Source organism: Muntiacus reevesi, chromosome 3 (genome assembly GCF_963930625.1).
Source record: "Muntiacus reevesi chromosome 3, mMunRee1.1, whole genome shotgun sequence".
Lineage (NCBI taxonomy): Eukaryota > Metazoa > Chordata > Mammalia > Artiodactyla > Cervidae > Muntiacus > Muntiacus reevesi.
Window position 1 is genome coordinate 167,665,032 of NC_089251.1, and position 18,331 is coordinate 167,683,362.

At 39.5% G+C, this 18,331-nt stretch overlaps 1 protein-coding gene across 4 annotated transcripts in view; it reads left to right on the forward strand.

Annotated features, from left to right (window-relative positions):
* TFB1M (transcription factor B1, mitochondrial) overlaps nucleotides 1-18,331 on the forward strand; it is a 63,095-nt gene that overhangs the window by 13,305 nt on the left and 31,459 nt on the right. For 3 of the 4 annotated variants that reach the window (XM_065931077.1, XM_065931079.1, XM_065931080.1), the window contains 3 exons: nucleotides 6,505-6,613; nucleotides 7,856-8,007; nucleotides 16,382-16,501. In XM_065931077.1, coding sequence (XP_065787149.1) covers nucleotides 6,505-6,613; nucleotides 7,856-8,007; nucleotides 16,382-16,501 — 381 coding nt within the window. The remainder of the gene's footprint in view (nucleotides 1-6,504; nucleotides 6,614-7,855; nucleotides 8,008-16,381; nucleotides 16,502-18,331) is intronic. The other variant, XM_065931078.1, reaches the window with a different exon arrangement.

An 18,331-nucleotide genomic window follows, 5' to 3' on the forward strand; every position in this document is an offset into this window, starting at 1 on the left:
ATTGGAATGGAAGCTGGCCTTTTCCAGTCCTGTGGCCACTGCTGTGCTCAGTCTGTCAGTCATGTGCAACTCTTTGCATGCCCATGGTGGACTGTAGCCCACCAGGCTCCTCTCTCCATGGGATTTTCCAGGCAAGAAGACTGGAGTGGGTTGCCATTTTCTTCTCCAGGGCTACCTCTGAGTTTTCCAAATTTGCTGGCATATTGAGTGCAGCACTTAAACAGCATCATCTTTTAGGATTCAAAATAGGTCAATTGGAATTCTATCACTTCCACTAGCTTTGTTTGTAGTGATGCTTCCTAAGGGCTACTTGACTTCACACTCCAGGATATCTGACTCTAGGTAAATGATCACACCATCATGGTTAGCTGGGTCATTAAGACCTTTATTGTATAGTTCTTCTGTGTATTCTTGCCACCTTGTCTTTAATATCTTCTGCTTCTGTTAGATCTGTACTGTTTCTGTCCTTCATTGTGGGCATCTTTTCGTGAAACATTTCTTAGTATCTCCAGTTTTCTTGAAGAGATCTCTGGTCTTTGCTGTTCTGTTGTTTTCCTCTGTTTGTTTGCATTTTTCACTTAAGGCTTTCTTATCTCTCCTTGTTACTCTCTGGAACTCTGCATTCAGTTGAATATATCTTTCCCTTTCTCCTTTGCCCTTCTCCTCTCAGCTATTTGTAAAGCTACCTCGGACAACCACCTTTGCCTTCTTGCATTTCTTTTTTGGGGGGATGATTTTTGTTATCACCTCCTTACATTTTTATGAACCTCCAACCCACAAACTGGAGAACAATAATACCAAAGAAGTTCTTAGCCTGTTCTTAGAATGTTCTAGGCCCCACATCAGGCTTCCCAACCTGGGAATCTGGCAAAGGGAATGGGAATCCCTAGGAAATCTGACTTTGCAGGTCTATGGGATTTGATTATAGAACTTCCACAGGACTAGGGAAAACAGACTCTTGGAGGATGCTTTCAAAACCTTGTGCACACCAGGTCCCAGGGGAAAGGAGCAGTTAGCCCCATGAGAGACTGAGCCAGACCTGCCTGTGAGTGAGTGAGGGTCTCCTGTGGAGGCGCAGGTCAGCAGGCGCACTGGCAGAAGCCATCCGGGGGGGTGTGTATTGGCGTAAGTCCTTTTGGAGGTCACCTTTAGCCCTACCATAGAGCCTATAGACTCTAGAACTGGACTGCCTCTAACAGGCAGGGTGCACAGCCCCACCCATCAGCAGAAAATTAAAGATGTAGCGAGCATGACCCTGCCCGCCAGAGCAAGACCCAGTTTTCCCCACAGGCAGTCCTTCAGGAAGCTTGTACAGGCCTTCTATTATCCATCAGAGGGCAAACAGAAGAAGCAAGAAGTACAATCCCACAGCCTCCAGAATGAAAACCACAATCACAGAAAGCTAACCAAAATGGTCACATGGATCATAATAGCCTTGTGTAACTCAGTGAAGCTATAAGCCATGCCATACAGGGCCTCCCAAAACGGACGGGTCATGGTGGAGATTTCTGAAAAAACGTGGTCCACTGGAGAAGGGGGTGGCAAATCACTTCAGTATTCTTGCCTTGAGAACCCCATGAACAGTATGAAAAGGCAGTATGTGGCAGGTTAGAAAGAAGGTAATATTACTGGACTGTGTAATTAATGCTTAGCCCACTGTACAGTGTTGGCTGTCCTGAGCCCCTCACCGTGAGAACGTGGTGTAAAACATATAAAATGGCTGTTTTTTGCCCTGAAGGAATTTATAAATGGGCATAGGTTCTAGAAATTGCACAAATTGTTTCCTCATCAAAGTAGATCACCAGCAAACTACCTAGCTAAGACCATAGCTTAGCCTCCACCGTCACCCGCCTGACACATACATGCCGGACAACATTCACTCAGTACTCGACTGAAGAGGAGAGAGATTTTTAGGTGACTGAGAAGAACACTTCTGCATTTGTTTTCTTAGTTTTATCAAAGTCATTCTCTATTTCTTCCTTGTACCCTTTATAGAGCTTAATACCAGAAAAGCATATGTGATTACTTCCAACACAGTAAAAATCACTTTAGTACATTGTCTGCAGGATCTAACATCTCTAGGATCGGTACTATGTACAGCTCTCACAGTCAACATACTTCGTATGGTTCCTTTATTGCAGTTTGGTTTTCTTTTTTCACAACCTTGTTTAGTGAATGCTTTTTCTCAAAGCTTGCTTATGTCTCGTTTTGGAAAAATACAGGATTGAAAATGGTGGAACAATTCGAGTGTCTATAAAATTACCCATTTGGCTGTTGTTAAGTGCCTGCATAGATAGTCAGTGTGCCTTTGAAGTCAATATGAGGCAGCACTCCCGGAGTTCTGAGGTGTGACAGGCGCCAGTGTTGTTCCTGAAGGGCTGTGATAGTGATCTGTCCCACCCTTTTGTCATTTCCCAAATATCATTATGATAATGCAGACACTTTCTTCTGTTAGTGGTTGGTTACAAGGTCTTTCTGTGTCATTGCTGATTATCATTAGCTGTTGAAATGGCTGCTGTCCATAATCATACTGTCATTTCTGTTTGTACACCATTTTTTTTTTGCCTCCATAATTGCTCAGGGCCTTCACATAAAGCTGTAAACAGTAGCATTCATTCCTTCTGCAGTGGGGAGTGGGAAAGGGAAGGCTCGAGCTAAAGAGTCATCCTGGAAAATGTAGACCTCTTAAAGAACAGGAGGACTTGGTGTGTCATTGACTGACACATAAGCCAGAAAAATAGCAACTTTAAACTTGGGAAAGGAAGGTAAATATGTATTTTTACCAGTTTCTTGGTATGTAGCTGTGTTTATCAAGGTGGAAAATATTTCAAACATGGTTGAAGTTATCAGAGCATGTAAATTAATGCCGCAGAGCCAAATTTACGTTGTTTTGTTTTAGCCTTAATTACTAATTACTTCATTACTTTCTATATATTGACATTGTGAAGCATAAGCTTTTAATTCTGCCTCTTTGTTTTTGGTATGCTTATTTGTTTTGTTTTAATTATGTGAAGGATAATTACAGAAGAGAATTTGATATTCTTCATTGATGGTAAATGCTATCATTGAAACAATTTTTATACAGTAAAAGCGTGTCCTATAGAAAGAGAGATCTTCCTTTTTTTTGTAGTATGTCTAAGTTATTATATTTTCTAAGTTTGTCCGGAACTCATCAGATTAAGTCTTAGCAAATTATGGTAACTTAAAGTAGTCCATAAGTACATTAATATCAGAGGTGCACAATTATTTTTGCTAAACTACTGTGGCTAAACAGATCAAACTAGATGATTCCCATAACTTAAAATGTTTAGGCTCTAATCAGTATATGCATTTCAGCTATGCGTTTCTCCAACATTACATGTATAATTGACTTATCAGTGAAATAAATCTTTGCATGTTTTTGGACCTTTCAGATTCTATGGTCCCCCATATATCATAGGCTAGGAGAGGAGTTTTCCAGCTTCATAGAAAACTGAATGCCATTTGATCATTCACTTATTCATTCATTTGTCAAAAACATATATAAAGCACCTACTGTGTACTGTTGCAGCCGCAGGGGATATTAAAGTAGATAATAGGCAGGTGCCCTTAAGGGGCCTCTGTTGTTATAGGGGAAAGAAACCTGTATATATATGACTACAATACACAGTGCTATAAAGAAGCATGTGCAAGGCACATTGTTGACCCAGAGGTGTGAATGATCTACAGCTAGGTGTCTTGGTCCATGTCTCCTCCGTGGCTTTTGAGATGGTGCTTTCATCCTTCCTCAGTTGCCTGAATTAGTCAGAGGAGTTAGGATAGAGAATTCAGCTTTAATTGAGCTAAAGAAGAAGATCCAGGGGATGCCAAGGGCAAAAGTTCCTTGAGTTGGAGCCAAGGTTCTCTGAGTTCCCTGCACTGAGATTTAATGTGGGAAGAGGGTCACCTTTTCCTTTTGTAACCTACTTTATTTTTTTGACTTTCATATTGTAGAATAGCCAGTAGCAATGTTGTAATAGTTTCAGATGGCTAGCAAAGGGACTCAGCCATACATATATACATGTATCCATTTTCCCCAACTCCCCTCACATCCAGACTGTCAGTAACATTGAGCAGAGTTCCCTGTGCTATACAGTAGGGGGATCTTGTAGCTATCCACTTTAAATATTGCAGTGATACATGTTGATACCAAACTCCCTATCTATCTCTTCCCCACACTGTTCTTCAGATGTGCTTGTTTTCATTGATTTTACTCTCTTGCATGTTAACTTTATAAGCTTATGGTTGCATCTGGCTGCTGCTGTTTGTTTTTTTACTAAGGACTCCAAGAATCAAGTTTTGTTTTGGGTCTAGGGCATTAAACACAGTGCACGTTTATAGATGGCTTACCTGTAAGGCTCCTTTTAGTTAGGTGCCAACACTTCAGTACTATGAGAGCATTTCTTAAGGTGTGATGCTAAGGTGGATGAGAAGGAGGGGAAAAAAAGATGAAAGAAGTGCTTCTCTTTTTCACTCAGAAAAACTGAAGAAAGGAAGGACAACAAAGAGTGGAAGGTAGAAATTGTCCAGGAAGTAGCTTTTGTTAAAACATGCAGGATGATTCATTAGGTTGAAAGTGCCTGTGGATCAGAATTACTTCAGGAGCACTCTGGTCAAGGGAGTGTCTCAGAGTGCCATGTAAAGCTTGGCAGTGACACATGACTTTTCTGCTTGGTTGACTCAGCTTGCAGATTTAGTTAAAGATCTTGATAATATGTAGAATCCTTTGTATGTACTTAAGATATAAAGATTTAGTTAAGTTCATCTTTCATATGATTTTCCCTAATTCTCAGTATTTCATTATAATGTCTTTAGTCTCTATTTGTTAATCAGTATTTTGATTGACATATAGTTGAATTATACTGTTTCAATTTCTGCTGTTCAATTATGGTTTTTCATAGAATATTGAATATAGGTCTCTGTGCTTTATAGTTGTTTAGTCACCAAGTTGCATCTGACTCTTTTGTGACCCATGAACTATAGCCTGGTAGACGTCTCTGTCCATGGGATTTCCCAGGCAAGAATACTGGAGTGGGTTGCCATTTTCTTCTCCAGTGCTAAATAGTAGGATCTTGTTTATTCATCCTATATATACAAGCTTATATCTGCTGTCCTCAACCTCCTACTTGATCCTTCCTGAACCTCCTCCTCCCTGGCAGCCACCAGTCTGTTCTCTGACTGGTCCATGATTCTGTTTCATAGACAAATTCATTTGTGTTGTTTTTTAGATTCCATGTATATATATGATATGATATTTGCCTGTTTCTGATTTATTTCACTTAGTATTGATAATCTCTTGTTGCATCCATGTTACTGCAAATGGCATTGTTTCCTTCTTTTTTTAATAGCTGAGTAATATTCCATTGTAGAGAAGGAAATGGCAGCCTACTCTGGTATTCTTGCCTGGAGAACCCAATGGACAGAGGAGCCTGCAGATAGCAGTCAGTGGGATCACAGAGAGTCCGACTTAGTGACTGAATAGCAACAATATTCCATTGTACATCTGTATCACATCTTTATCCATTCATTTGTCGATGGACATCAGGTTGTTTCACACCTTGGTATTGTGAATAGTGCCACTAAAAGCTTTAGGGGACCTGTATCTTTTTGAATTACAGTTTTGTCTGGGTATGTGTCCAGGAGTGGGTTTGCTGGATCATTTGGTAATTCTCTTTTTAATTTTCTAAGGTACCTCCATGCTGTTTTCCACAGTGGCTGCACCAACTTACGTTCCCACCAACTGGGTAGAAGGGTTACCTTTTCTCCACACCCTCTCCAGCATTTGTTATTTATAGACTTTTTAATGATGGCTATTCTGACCAGTGTGAAGTAGTTTTGTGTTTCTCTAACAATTGGCAGTATTGATCATCTTTTCTTGTGCCTTTTGGCCATCTGTTTGTCTTTGTAGAAATGTCTATTTAGTTCTTCTGCCCATTTTTGATTGGGTTTTTTGTTATTGTTAAGTTGTATAAGCTGTTTGTATATTTTGGAAATTAAGCCGTCAGTTGCATTGTTTGCAAATATTTTCTCCCATTCTGTAGGTTGTATTTTTGTTTTGTTTATGATTTCCTTTGCTGTGCAAAAGGTTGTAAGTTTGATTAGATCCCATTTGTTTATTTTTGTTTTTATTTCTGTTGCCTTGGGAGACTATTTAGTCTCCAGTTAAAAAATGCAGGAGTTAAGTTTTTGCTAATCTATACATAAATACAAGCCATCCTGAGGGTCAAAATTATGTCAATATTTGTGATGTTATGGGCTGTTGTTATACTATTATCTGCCACTATTCCCAGTCATTCTTACTTGTTGAAAGTCAAACACCACAGTTGTCTGTTGCAGTGGACGCAGCATGCTATTAGTTCGTTAATGATCATTCTTAGTCTCTAACTTTTCATATTGATTTAATGGTGCAGATTTGGCAGAAAAAAAATTAATTCCACTGTTCTCCAAAATGTATGAGCTCATTTTATTGACCTTTTTGTAAACTAGATGCTTTCTGATGCAGCACCTGGCAAACTGAGAATCATCCATGGAGATGTCTTGACGTTTAAGATAGAAAGGGCTTTTCCAGAAAGTCTCAAAAGACGGTGGGAGGATGGTAAGTGTCTTTGGGTTGGTTTTCTTATTTTCTTTTGTAATTGTTTAGATTACAAACATTTGTATTGTCATACATTATAAATATTTATTATATACTTATATTAAAATTAGATAAACAGGTAAGGTGCATTGCAATTTTTTTTGCTTTTACACTTTCTTCCAAAATAAAAATCATATTGCTTTCTCTTCGTCCAAATTTATCTGATACTAATATTTTTCAAATATTTTGGGGTCTGTTCATATAAACTTGCCATTTTTATGATACCATATAAAGATGGAATGAACTAGAAAGTGTTTTCCAAATCGGGAAAAAAGTGTTTTGGTGAACCAAGCCATACCCCCACCTTTCTTCTGACTTTATTTCCTCTGTCTTTTACGTTCAGTGACCTTCCGTGGCACTCTTCATTCATGGACAGTTTATTGGGTGCCTGCTATGTGCCAGCTCCTTGGAACACACAGAGGTGTTTCTTGCCCATAAAACCCCCTCAGAGCAGCTGGAGGAGTGACTTGGAGGTGCCTCCACACCAGACTCCTTCAGAGTGACTGGCTCTGCCCGTCTCCCCCTTCCAACCGGCTCTTCTCAGGGACCGCCTTCCGTTTTCTGCCCTGCCCAGCCAGTCACAGACAACAGGAGTGACCCACCTGACTGCCTGCCGCCAACCGTCTCTAAGTTCCCCAGTGTTAAACTGTTCCTCTCATCTAGAAGATTTCCCTGCTTCTGTTGTCCCTGATACCAGGCCCACCTAGTCTTCCTTTCACCTTGTTTTGAGCTTTCTCTAACTTTGCTGGTGGTTATTTTTCCACCCACATCTTAAATCTTGTTTCTCCTGCCATGACTTCACTTACCACATATATATTGTACACACTTAATCTTCATGTCCAGCCTGTGTCCCTTTCCTGGGTATCTGACAGATTCTCTGGTGTCCCATAGGAACTTTGACCTCAGGTCTAAGGCTAAATGATCATTTCCCTCAAACCAATTCTTTTTCTTGTTTTCCTAAGCCAAAACCTGGGGATTTAACTGAATAGTAATTAGGTGGGATTTTTTTCCTTTAATTCAAAGCTGATTGTGAGCAAACATTGCTTCTGAAGAATAAATGGACTGAAAAATACTCAGCCATTATCTTTTTGTATGCTTTTGTTTGATGCTATTAATACCCAGTTTGATTTTACTCTTAACTAAAATTGTATTCATAATACATTGATGAAATAATCAAACCAAGTTTTTTCTTATGCCAACCAGATCCTCCAAATGTACATATTATTGGAAATCTGCCTTTTAGTGTATCAACCCCACTGATTATCAAGTGGCTTGAAAATGTTTCTCAAAGAAATGGACCATTCGCATATGGTAGAACCCGGATGATGTTGACTTTTCAAAAGGAAGTGGCAGAGGTAAGTTTTAACTTTTTCTGGTTGTTTTATCACACGATCAAATTACCAGAACAAAATAAAAAGACTATTATCAGTTTGGAGTTGAGAAAGGTAAGGGGGTTGGTTGGGTGTCTCATTATTCAATATGTAGACAGGTTCACATGAGCCTGCTAGGCATTCCCATGACTGGCATGTTCCAAGTTTGTCTCTAAAAAGTAAACCCTCAGAGCAGTGAAAGCAGTTTTTGAAGCAAAGAGATTAAAGGAGGGAATCTGCAGGCTATCAGCAGTTCTTTTTTATGACAAATGAATATAAGAGTATATCATGTATTTTCAGAGCTTTGTGTGTGTGTGTGGCTTAATCAAAAGAACAGCCGAATCCCCACCACCCAAGTCAAATTGTTATTCAGTTACATCTGACTCTTCACAATCCCATGGACTGAAGCACACCAGGCTTTCCTGTCCTTCACAATGTCCTGGAGTTTGCTCAGACTCATGCCCATCAAATCGGTGATGCCATACAACCATCTCATCCTCCATCATCCTCTTCACTATGGTATTGACCGTCTAGTGATGTCCACGTATAGAGTCGTCTCTTGTGTTGTGGAAAGAGGGTATTTGCTATGACTAGTATGTTCTCTTGGCAAAATTGTTAGCCTTTGCCCTGCTTCATTTTGTACTCCAAGGTCAAACTTGCCTGTTATTGCAGATATCTCTTGACTTCCTACTTTTGCATTCCAGTCCCCTATGGTAAAAATGACATCTTTTTTTGGTGTTAGTTCTAGAAGATCTTGTAGGTCTTCATAGAACCCTTCAGCTTCTTTGGCATTAGTAGTTGGGGCATAGACTTGATAACTATATTGAATGGTTTGCCTTGGAAATGAAGGATCATTTCTGATTCTTCTGATAAAGGAAATGAAAGATCATTCTGTCATATTTGAGATTGCATTCAAGTACTGCATTTCAGATTCTTTTGTTGACTGTGAGGGCTACTCCATTTCTTCTAAGGGGTTCTTGCCCACAGTGATAGATATAATGGTCATCTGAATTAAATTCATCCATTCCCATCCATTTTAATTCACTGATGGCTAAAATGTTCCCTCTTGCCATCTCTTGTTTGACGACATCCAGTTTACCTTGATTCATGGACCTAACATTCCAGGTTCCTATGCAGTAGGACATTTACTCACCTCATCTCATTTACAGCACCGGACATTCATCACCAGCCACATCCACAGCTGGGTGTCATTTCCCCTTTGGCTCAGCCTCTTCATTCCTTCTGGAATTATTTCTCTGCTCTTCTCCCGTAGCATATTGGACACCTGCTGACCTAGGGGGTTCTTCTTTCAGTGCCGTACATTTCTGCCTTTTCATACTCTTCATGGGGTGCTCAAGGCAAGAATGCCAAAGTGGTTTGCCATTTCCTTCTCCAGTGGACCATGTTTTGTCAGAACTCTCCACCGTGGCCCGTCCATCTGGGTGGCCCTACACAGAGTGGCTCATAGTTTCATTAAGTTGCACAAAGCTGTGGTCCCTGTGATCATTTTGGTAAGTTTTCTGTGATTGTGGTTTTCATTCTGTCTGCCCTCTGATGGATGAGGGTAAGAGGCTTGTGGAAGCTTCCCAATGGGAGGGACTAGCTGTGGTTTGGAAAACTGGGTCTTGCTCTGGTGGGCATGGTCATGCTCAGTAAATCTTTAATCCAACTAAAGTCTTTAATCCCATTAAATCTTTAAATCCAATTAAAATTAAGTTAATAATTAGATTACTAACATCTCTGACACCTTCTTGTATGCCTCTTTCTGATTGCATCACCTGTTCCCTACTTATTACCAGGATAATCTATACCATGAGTTTGCAATTTATTATTCCCTACGTAATTTATCAGATTCTTACCTGTATAATAATATATTTCAGTTTTGTCCATTTTTCAACTTTATACAAATGGGTTCATACAGTGTATATTCTTTTTATCCTTATCTGCTCATGATGTCCATAGCTGTAGCTTATTTATACAGCTATTAACTATCAACTGACTGTTGATCTGTCAGGCTTATCTATCTGTTTTCCTGTTTGGGGACCCCGCATTAGTTTCAGTGTTTCATTATTACAAACAGTCATGAACATTCTTATGTTGATCTCCGCTAGTACACATAGGCAAGATTACTCTAGGGTACAAACCTCAAGGTGGCAATGCTGGGTCATAAGGCTTGCAACTTCAAATTTACCACTCTTTTCTGCAGTGTCGAATCTGTTAATTGACTTTCCATTTCAGATTCTGTACTTTTATCTCTAAAAGCTTTGTTTGAATCTTATTATATCTTCCCTTTCTCTCATGTTTATGCTGTCCTTGGCATCCTTATGCATATATATAATATTTGTAATAGCTATTTCAAGATCTTTGCCTACTAATTCCATTACCTCTGTCATTTCTGTACTATCTTACCAATTGATGTTTTCCACCCTCTTTGCTCCGGGTCCCATTTTTCTGCTTTGCAAGCCTGGTAATTTTTGTTACTATACTGGCTATTGGGAGGCCTTTTTTTTTTCCCCAATGTTGTTGAGGGTCAGATTTTCTTGTATAGGGTTGAGTGGTGGGTTTTGTTCTGGCTCATAGATAAAGTACTTGCAGATTGGTTTGAGGTTTGCCTTTCAAGCTTTGTTATGATGGGTCCAAAGCAGCCTTTGACCAGGGGCTAAGTCCTACTACTAAGCCATGGTGTTTCTGAGGAAGCCACCCTGTGTCCTGTGTATTTCGTGGGCTCTCTACCTCAGCTGTTGGGAATGCAGGCTATTTCCAGCCCTGTATGAGCTCCATTTGTCTGACAGCTTTCCAGTAGTACTTTGTCCAGCCTCCCTAGCCTTGAGGAGTTACCCTCATACAGCCCTTGCAGATCCTCACTCTGCCAAAGTGAGTCTCCACTCCCTCCCTTCCTGTCTCTACCTCCTTCCTAAGACCTCTCCAGCTCCGTGATGCACTTCTCCGGTAGCCTGCCACACAGACTGTAGCTGCCTCGGCCTCTCGGAACATCGGCCTCTGTCTCCCGAAGCCTAGGTCTTCTCTGGCCCCTGTGTCTTGGCTCTCCCTGTGCTGCAGCATGAGGGTGGCCTCCCAGCCATAGGCTGGACAGGCCCGAGGCTCACCTTCTTTCCCTTCTGGCACTGATCACGGCCCCTTACTGCACCGTGTCCGCTTTATAAACCTGTTCTGTGTATTTTAGTCAGCTTCATGGTTGTTTCTATAAAAAATAAAGCAAGACAACTTAATATCGGAATTGCTTTGAGAGTAGACACTGGATGACTTGCCTTAGTTCAACTCTTCCAGTGTCTTCCTCTCAAATAATTTATGCATGTATTATAATAAATTTTTTCTTACATCCATCCCTCTGTCCCCATGTTCCCTTCCAGAGTTTTGCCCCATCCCCCACTCGAGGGACACTTCCGGTCGTCCCAGCTGGGGGTGCTTCTGGCATCTCGTGGATAGAGGTCAGGCCAGATGGTGAACGTCCTCCAGGGCAGAGGACAAGCCCCACAACGAAGGACTTCTCGGCATTAACAAGCTCGAAATGTCAAAGCCACTGAAGTTGAAAATTCTCGTTTTAGAGTATTGGACCATAAAATCCATCACAAAAGTGTTGAAGCCTTTTGTGTTTGTAACAAACTCTTAAGATGACATCCTCTTTTTCCTGAGGTCCGAGTCATCCCCTTGTGACTCTCAGTGCTCTTCTGTTGGTTTGAATTGAGGCCATGCTAATAGTTCTCTTTGTTGCTTTTCTCAACTTTTGGATTTGTCCTTGGATTTTTTTCCTTAGCTGATATGATTATTATGGTATTTCTGCTCTTCAGTAGCACAATAGAAATACAAAAATACTCCCATTCTTTGGGGGGAAAGAGCAAAGGAACAGGCTGAAGAGGTGGAGAAACATTTTCAATGACTCAGTGTCACTTGTTAATAACAGTGTTGCTTCCACTTTACCATATGCAATTATTTTTCTTTAACAAAAAGTTGATTTAGTTAAATTTTAGTTTGAATATTGAGAAGAGTTTATATTGAGTCTATAATTAATGGAATGCTTTAAAAGTATAGATAACACTGGTCCTCTGACTGATTTTCACATTTTTGCAAGTGAGAGTTTCAGTAGAAGACTATAGCAGCATTCTCCTATTTTCTTTGTTCTTGACACTGTCATATTTGCATTTTGAATTTTAGCCACAGAAAGCACTTAGAATTATTTGCTTGGCTTGGCTTTGTGAGTTACAGAGCAGAAACGAGCATGTTTGTCTTGTTCCTTTCTCTCTGAGACGACAGGGTGTAAATGTAAGAATTCAGCTCATACACATTAAGGGGCTTGTAGACAGTTTAAAGTTGCAGCTCATAAAATAGAATCAGACTGTGTAGCAGTAAATGAGACCTTAACAAATCTCATCTAACCGCATGTTACGGGTGATGAAACTGAGACTCAGCATAGCTTAACGTCTTCCAGAGGTCGTGGAGCTAGCTGCCAGGGAGAGCTGAACCTGAACACAGGCCATATGCTTTCTGCTGAAATCATGATGTTCCAGTTCTTTGTGTGACTGGATCTATGGTCTTTTCTTTCTGGGTCCAGCATCAACCTCTTCATATACCATCTCCAGAGGACCATGGCTGGATAAGGGAATGGCCTTTTCATAAATTATCTAGTTCTCATTGTCCCTGATATTTGGCTCTGCAGTTTCTCAAGCATAAGCCTAATTTTTCTATGTAAAATTATTTTACATGAATAGAAGAAAAAAAAAACTGTTCTTGTGAATTCATTGACCCCTTGTTTTTCTTATACTCAATCAGAATTTTTTAAAAGCTCGAGGGTTAGAGGTTTCCTTTTACTGAAAAATTACCTGGTTTGGTTCCTGAACTTTTTGCTCTTCAAATATATCTTGTAATGGAGTTTGAATTTTCATAGCTTTACCTGTAATATATCAAAGAAACATCAAATGTTTGAGTGGTTGGATCAACCAACCGTTGAACTCTTAGGGTAGCTTTTAATGAAGTCTCTTGCAGAGCTTTCTGGTCTGTGGATTGAATTCTTCCTTAATAAATGAGGGACAGATATTTGTGCTGCTTTCCTCCAGGTTATGAGATTGATGTGTTTTCATCTCCAAAGCCTATGTGTATTTGCTGCAAAGATGGGATTGTTGTTGTTTAGTCACTGAGTCCGTGTCTATATCCATGGACTATAGCCCACCAGGCTCCTCTGTCCGTGGAATTTTCCAGGCAAGAATACCAGAATGACTTGTCATGCCCTCCTCCAGCAGATCTTCCCAACCCAGGGATGCAACCCTTGTCTCTTGCCCTGGCCACCAGGGAAGCCTAGAGATAGGAGGGTAAGATTCATGGGTCAGGATACCCCTTTCTCCTGGCAGAAGTGGATACATAGCACTCTTAAATGAAAGACACTTTAATGTGTCTTTATAGCAAATTAGCTTTCCCTCCATGCCGCTCTGGTTTGCTTTTGGTTAAAGTGATTTTTAAATTCTTTTCCTTTTATCAATGGGAACATACTTTTCAAATGTAAAGTAAAGTACTGGAAGAAAATCCAGGCTGAAAAAATTTTTAAATATCCGGGCATTTCTTTTGGTTTATTTTCTAATTTTGTGATTATGTTCATGCTAGATTTTAGTTTTGTGCAGGTGCTTTGAATTGTGCCAGTTTGTACAATGAATTTTAGCAAATTTGAATCTTAACAGCAGTGGTAAAATTAAGTTCCTTATTTTCCTTTATTAAGAACTAGAAATATTTTTGACCATTTGATCCATGAGATTATTCTTTAATTTAAATCTGTACTTCTGTTGTTTCTGTTATTTGCTTGAGAATATATACAATTCTAGGTTTTACTAAGAAAGAATTGATTTTGTGGTATATGCTGTAGCAGCTCATCACTTGTCTTTAACTGTCCAAATATAGACAGGAGCCAGGTAAATTAAAGTAAAATGGGCTGAGATGAGGTATGGCTTCTGAATAACAAAATGTACTATAAAATCTATAGTTAACTTTGCCTGTAGGAAATTTTCTCAGCATCTCATATTAAAGCCTATGTTTAAATCTTACTAAAGGCAATGCTTTTACAAGTCAAATTACATGATTTTCATGCCCACAGCTGGTTAGAAGCAGCAAACTAAAAGGGACCATTAGAGGTTAACACAGTGAAGCAGGAAAGGGAACACCCAGCCCAGTAAACAGAACTTAAAGAATCACTCCGTCTCTGACTGTTGAGTAGTAAGGCACACCTGAGCCAGGACTGTTGCAGTAATCATTGCTATCTGTAATGTTGACTCTCTGTCCTTTAGAAGAGGTTTAAATGTTGACTCTGAAGAGGTCCAGGGAGCTCTAGGAACAGGATACATTTTAGAAAAATAAGTGTATAATTATTTCATCCATCACTCAGCTTTGTCCAACATAATACCACATTTTTCATATCTTTTTTAAGAAATAAGGTATTACAAATATGTTTGGAGCCCTCTTCTACCTCCCCTTTTTCCCTCCTGTGAATTGAACTGTCTAAAAATTGATACTCAGTATTCCCATGAACATGTTTTGCTTGCTCTGCAGATATAGATAGATATACACATGCCCATAGAGAATCAGCGATAAGAAATAATCTTTTGAAGTTCTCCTATGAGTGCAGTCACACTGTACCTATCGTCTGTCAATTATTTGCTCTATTTGGGGATTTATGTTGGTAACTTGTTATTCATTGTAACTCTTATTTAATATCCATTGTCAAAATTACCACAGTTTAATTATTCATTCACATATTGATAGATCTTTGTTTTTTGGATACTACATATAGTATTGCAATGAATATCCTTATAAATATCTCCTTGTGAAGCAGGTCTCTAGAATATATTCATAAAGGTAAACCTGACGGATTACAGCAGCTTACTCAACTTTAGCTTCACTATATATTGCCAGATTATAGTCCAAAATGCTTGTACCAGTCCCCACTCACTAGCAGCATATGGGAATTCCTATTGCTCCATATACTTGCCAATACTAGGTTCTGTTAAGTCTTTTTCCTATTGTGTGAATTTTGTTTATTCATGAAATACGAAATTGTATCTCAGCTGGTTTTAATGTGCGTATCCCTGGTCTGTAGTTTACTTGAGCACAGTTTGTGATTGTAGTTCATTTGGGATGCTACAGTGTTTCTCGTCTTATTTTCTATTTGCCTATTTTTTGATTATTGAGCTATAGGAGTTTCTTCTATATTCTGAGCACTAATCCTTTGTCAGATAAGAGTTTCAAATACCTTCTCTCGGTCTGTGACCTATCTTTATAGTAGTTTTCATTATACAAAAGTTTTTAAATAGAACAATATATATCAGTCTTTTGTGACTACTGCTTATGCATTATTAAGAAAGTCTTTCCTCCCATGGGAGTCATAGATATTTACTCATAAAATTTTAAAATTTTAGTTTTCACTTACTGTTAATTCACTTGGAATTTATTTTTGGTTATGATATGAGATATGGAATACACAGTCCTCTTTGTAGATTCCTGCTTATACCAAAATCACCAAATGATCCATCCTTCTCCCACTAGCAGTTGCTACATCACATCTGTCACATTTCAGAAGTCCACATGTGCTTGAGTCTCTTGAGGTTTTTGTTCCATGGGTATATTTGTGCCTGTAACAGTATGATACTGCCTTAATTTTTATATCTGGCAAGGTGAGTGCCCCCATGTCACCTCCACAGAGCAGTCCCCTGCCCCCCATTGTTGACGTTCTTTAGGAGTGCCCTGGGGTATTCTTGGCCCATTTTCATATAACATTTATATGGAATTTAAAGTTCTTTTCAAAAATCCTTTGGGGATGTTGGTTAAATTGTATATATTTATGAGTTAATTCACAGATGCTTAATTTTAAAATAAAAATGTTTGGGTGTTTAAAAGAAAGTAAGTTTTTTGTTTAAAAAAAAAAAGTTCTCAAAATCAGCCAGTTCAAGAGTTCTAAATATTCATGGTTTTATTACATTTAAATAAAGAAGGATACACCATTGGAAATGTTCATTGAGACATTGGGGTAGTTCATAAAACTAAAGCATCTTGAGTTCATTATTCTTGCTATTTTCACCTATCTATATTTATGGATTACTTGTTTCATACAGTATCTTATACTTTGAAAATCCCAATAGCCAGTGGTAGGGAAATTTTCTAGTTTGATTTTTTTTTTTAAGTGCATTGTGTGTATAGCTCACACTTCATAGATGTACCTCAGTGTCGAAGGAAAATGTTCCCCGTGTTGGCTATATATCATGTTAAATAGCCTATGCTTTTAAAATTTACCTCAAAGAATCCACCTAGTGTTCATAGATGATGAATGAGTTATTTGCCAAAATTCCTCTTTGTCCTTCTGCAGAGACTTACAGCTACTACTGGAAGCAAACAGCGAAGTCGCCTCTCCATTATGGCCCAGTATCTCTGCGATGTTCAGCACATCTTGACAATTCCAGGTCAGGCTTTTGTCCCCAAACCAGAGGTGAGTTTCTGATTATTTGTTTTAAACAATATAGTATACTAGGACTAGGATGTGTCATAGAAAATTATCGCTAGAATCTGATCTTCTACGCAAACTGTACCATAACTTTTTCCTTCCCTCTTCTACAACCATAAAAATCACAGTGGTGGGTAAGTTCAGTTGAGTCTCTCAGTCGCGTCTGACTCTTTGCAACCCCATGGACTGTAGCATGCAAGGCCTCCCTGTCCATCACCAACTCCCAGGGTTTAGTCAAACTCATGTCCATCGAGTTGATGATGCCATCCAGCCATCTCATCCTCTGTCGTCCCCTTCTCCTCCCACCTTCAATCTTTTCTAGCATCAGGGTCTTTTCCAATGAGTCAGCTCTTCACATCAGGTGGCCAAAGTATTGGAGTTTCAGCTTCAACATCAGTCCTTCCAATGAATATTCCTTTAGGATGATTTCCTTTAGGATGGACTGGTTGGATCTCCTTTCAGTCCAAGGGACTCTCAAGAGTCTTCGCCAACACCACAGTTCAAAAGCATCAATTCTTCGGCACTCAGCTTTCTTTTATAGTCCAACTCTCACATCCATACATGACTACTGGAAAAACCATAGCCTTGACTAGACAGACCTTTGTTGGCAAAGTAATGTCTGCTTTTTAATATGCTGTCTAGGTTGGTCATAACTTTCCTTCCAAGGAGTAAGCATCTTGTAATTTCATGGCTGCAGTCAACCATCTGCAGTGATTTTGGAGCCCCCCAAAATAAAGTCAGCCACTGTTTCCACATCTGTTTGCCATGAAATGATGGCACCAGATGCCATGATCTTATTTTTTGAATGTTGAGCTTTAAGCCAACTTTTTCACTCTCCTCTTTCACTTTCTTCAAGAGACTCTTTAGTTCTTTGTTTTCTGCCATAAGGGTGGTATTATCTGCATATCTGAGGTTATTGATATTTCACCCAGCAATCTTGATTCCAGCTTGTGCTTCATCCAGCCCAGCATTTCTTAAGATGTACTCTGCATGTAACTTAAATCAGCAGGGTGAAAATATACAGCCTTGACGTACTCCTTTTCCTATTTGGAAGCAGTCTGTTGTTCCATGTCCAGTTCTAACTGTTGCTTTCTGATCTGCATACAGATTGCTCAGGAGGCAGGTCAGGTGGACTGGTATTCCCATCTCTTTCAGAATTTTCCACAGTTTGTTGTGATCCACACAGTCAAAGCCTTTGGCATCGTCAATAAAGCAGAAATAGATGTTTTTCTGGAATTCTCTTGCTTTTTCGGTGATCCAACGTATGTTAGCAATTCGATCTCTGGTTCTTCTGCCTTTTCTAAAACCAGCTTGAACATCTGGAAGTTCACGGTTCACATACTGTTGAAGCTTGGCTTGGAGAATTTTGAGCATTATTTTGCTAGCATGTGAGATGAGGGCAGTTGTGCTGTAGTTTGAACATTCTTTGGCATTGCCTTTCTTTGGGATTGGAATGAAAACTGACCTTTTCCAGTCCTGTGGCCACTGCTGAGTTTTCCAAATTTGCTGGCATATTGAGTGCAGCACTTTCACAGCATCATCTTTTAGGATTTGAAATAGCTCAACTGGAATTCCATCACCTCAATTAGCTTTGTTCGTAGTGATGCTTTCTAAGGCCCGCTTGACTTCACATTCCAGGATGTCTGGCTCTAGGTGAGTGATCATACCATCGTGATTATCTGGGTCATGAAGATCTTTTTTGTACAGTTCTTCTGTGTATTCTTGCCACCTCTTCTTAATATCTTTTGCTTCTGTTAAGTCCCTACCGTTTCTGTCCTTTATCGAGCCCATCTTTGCATGAAATGTTCCCTTGGT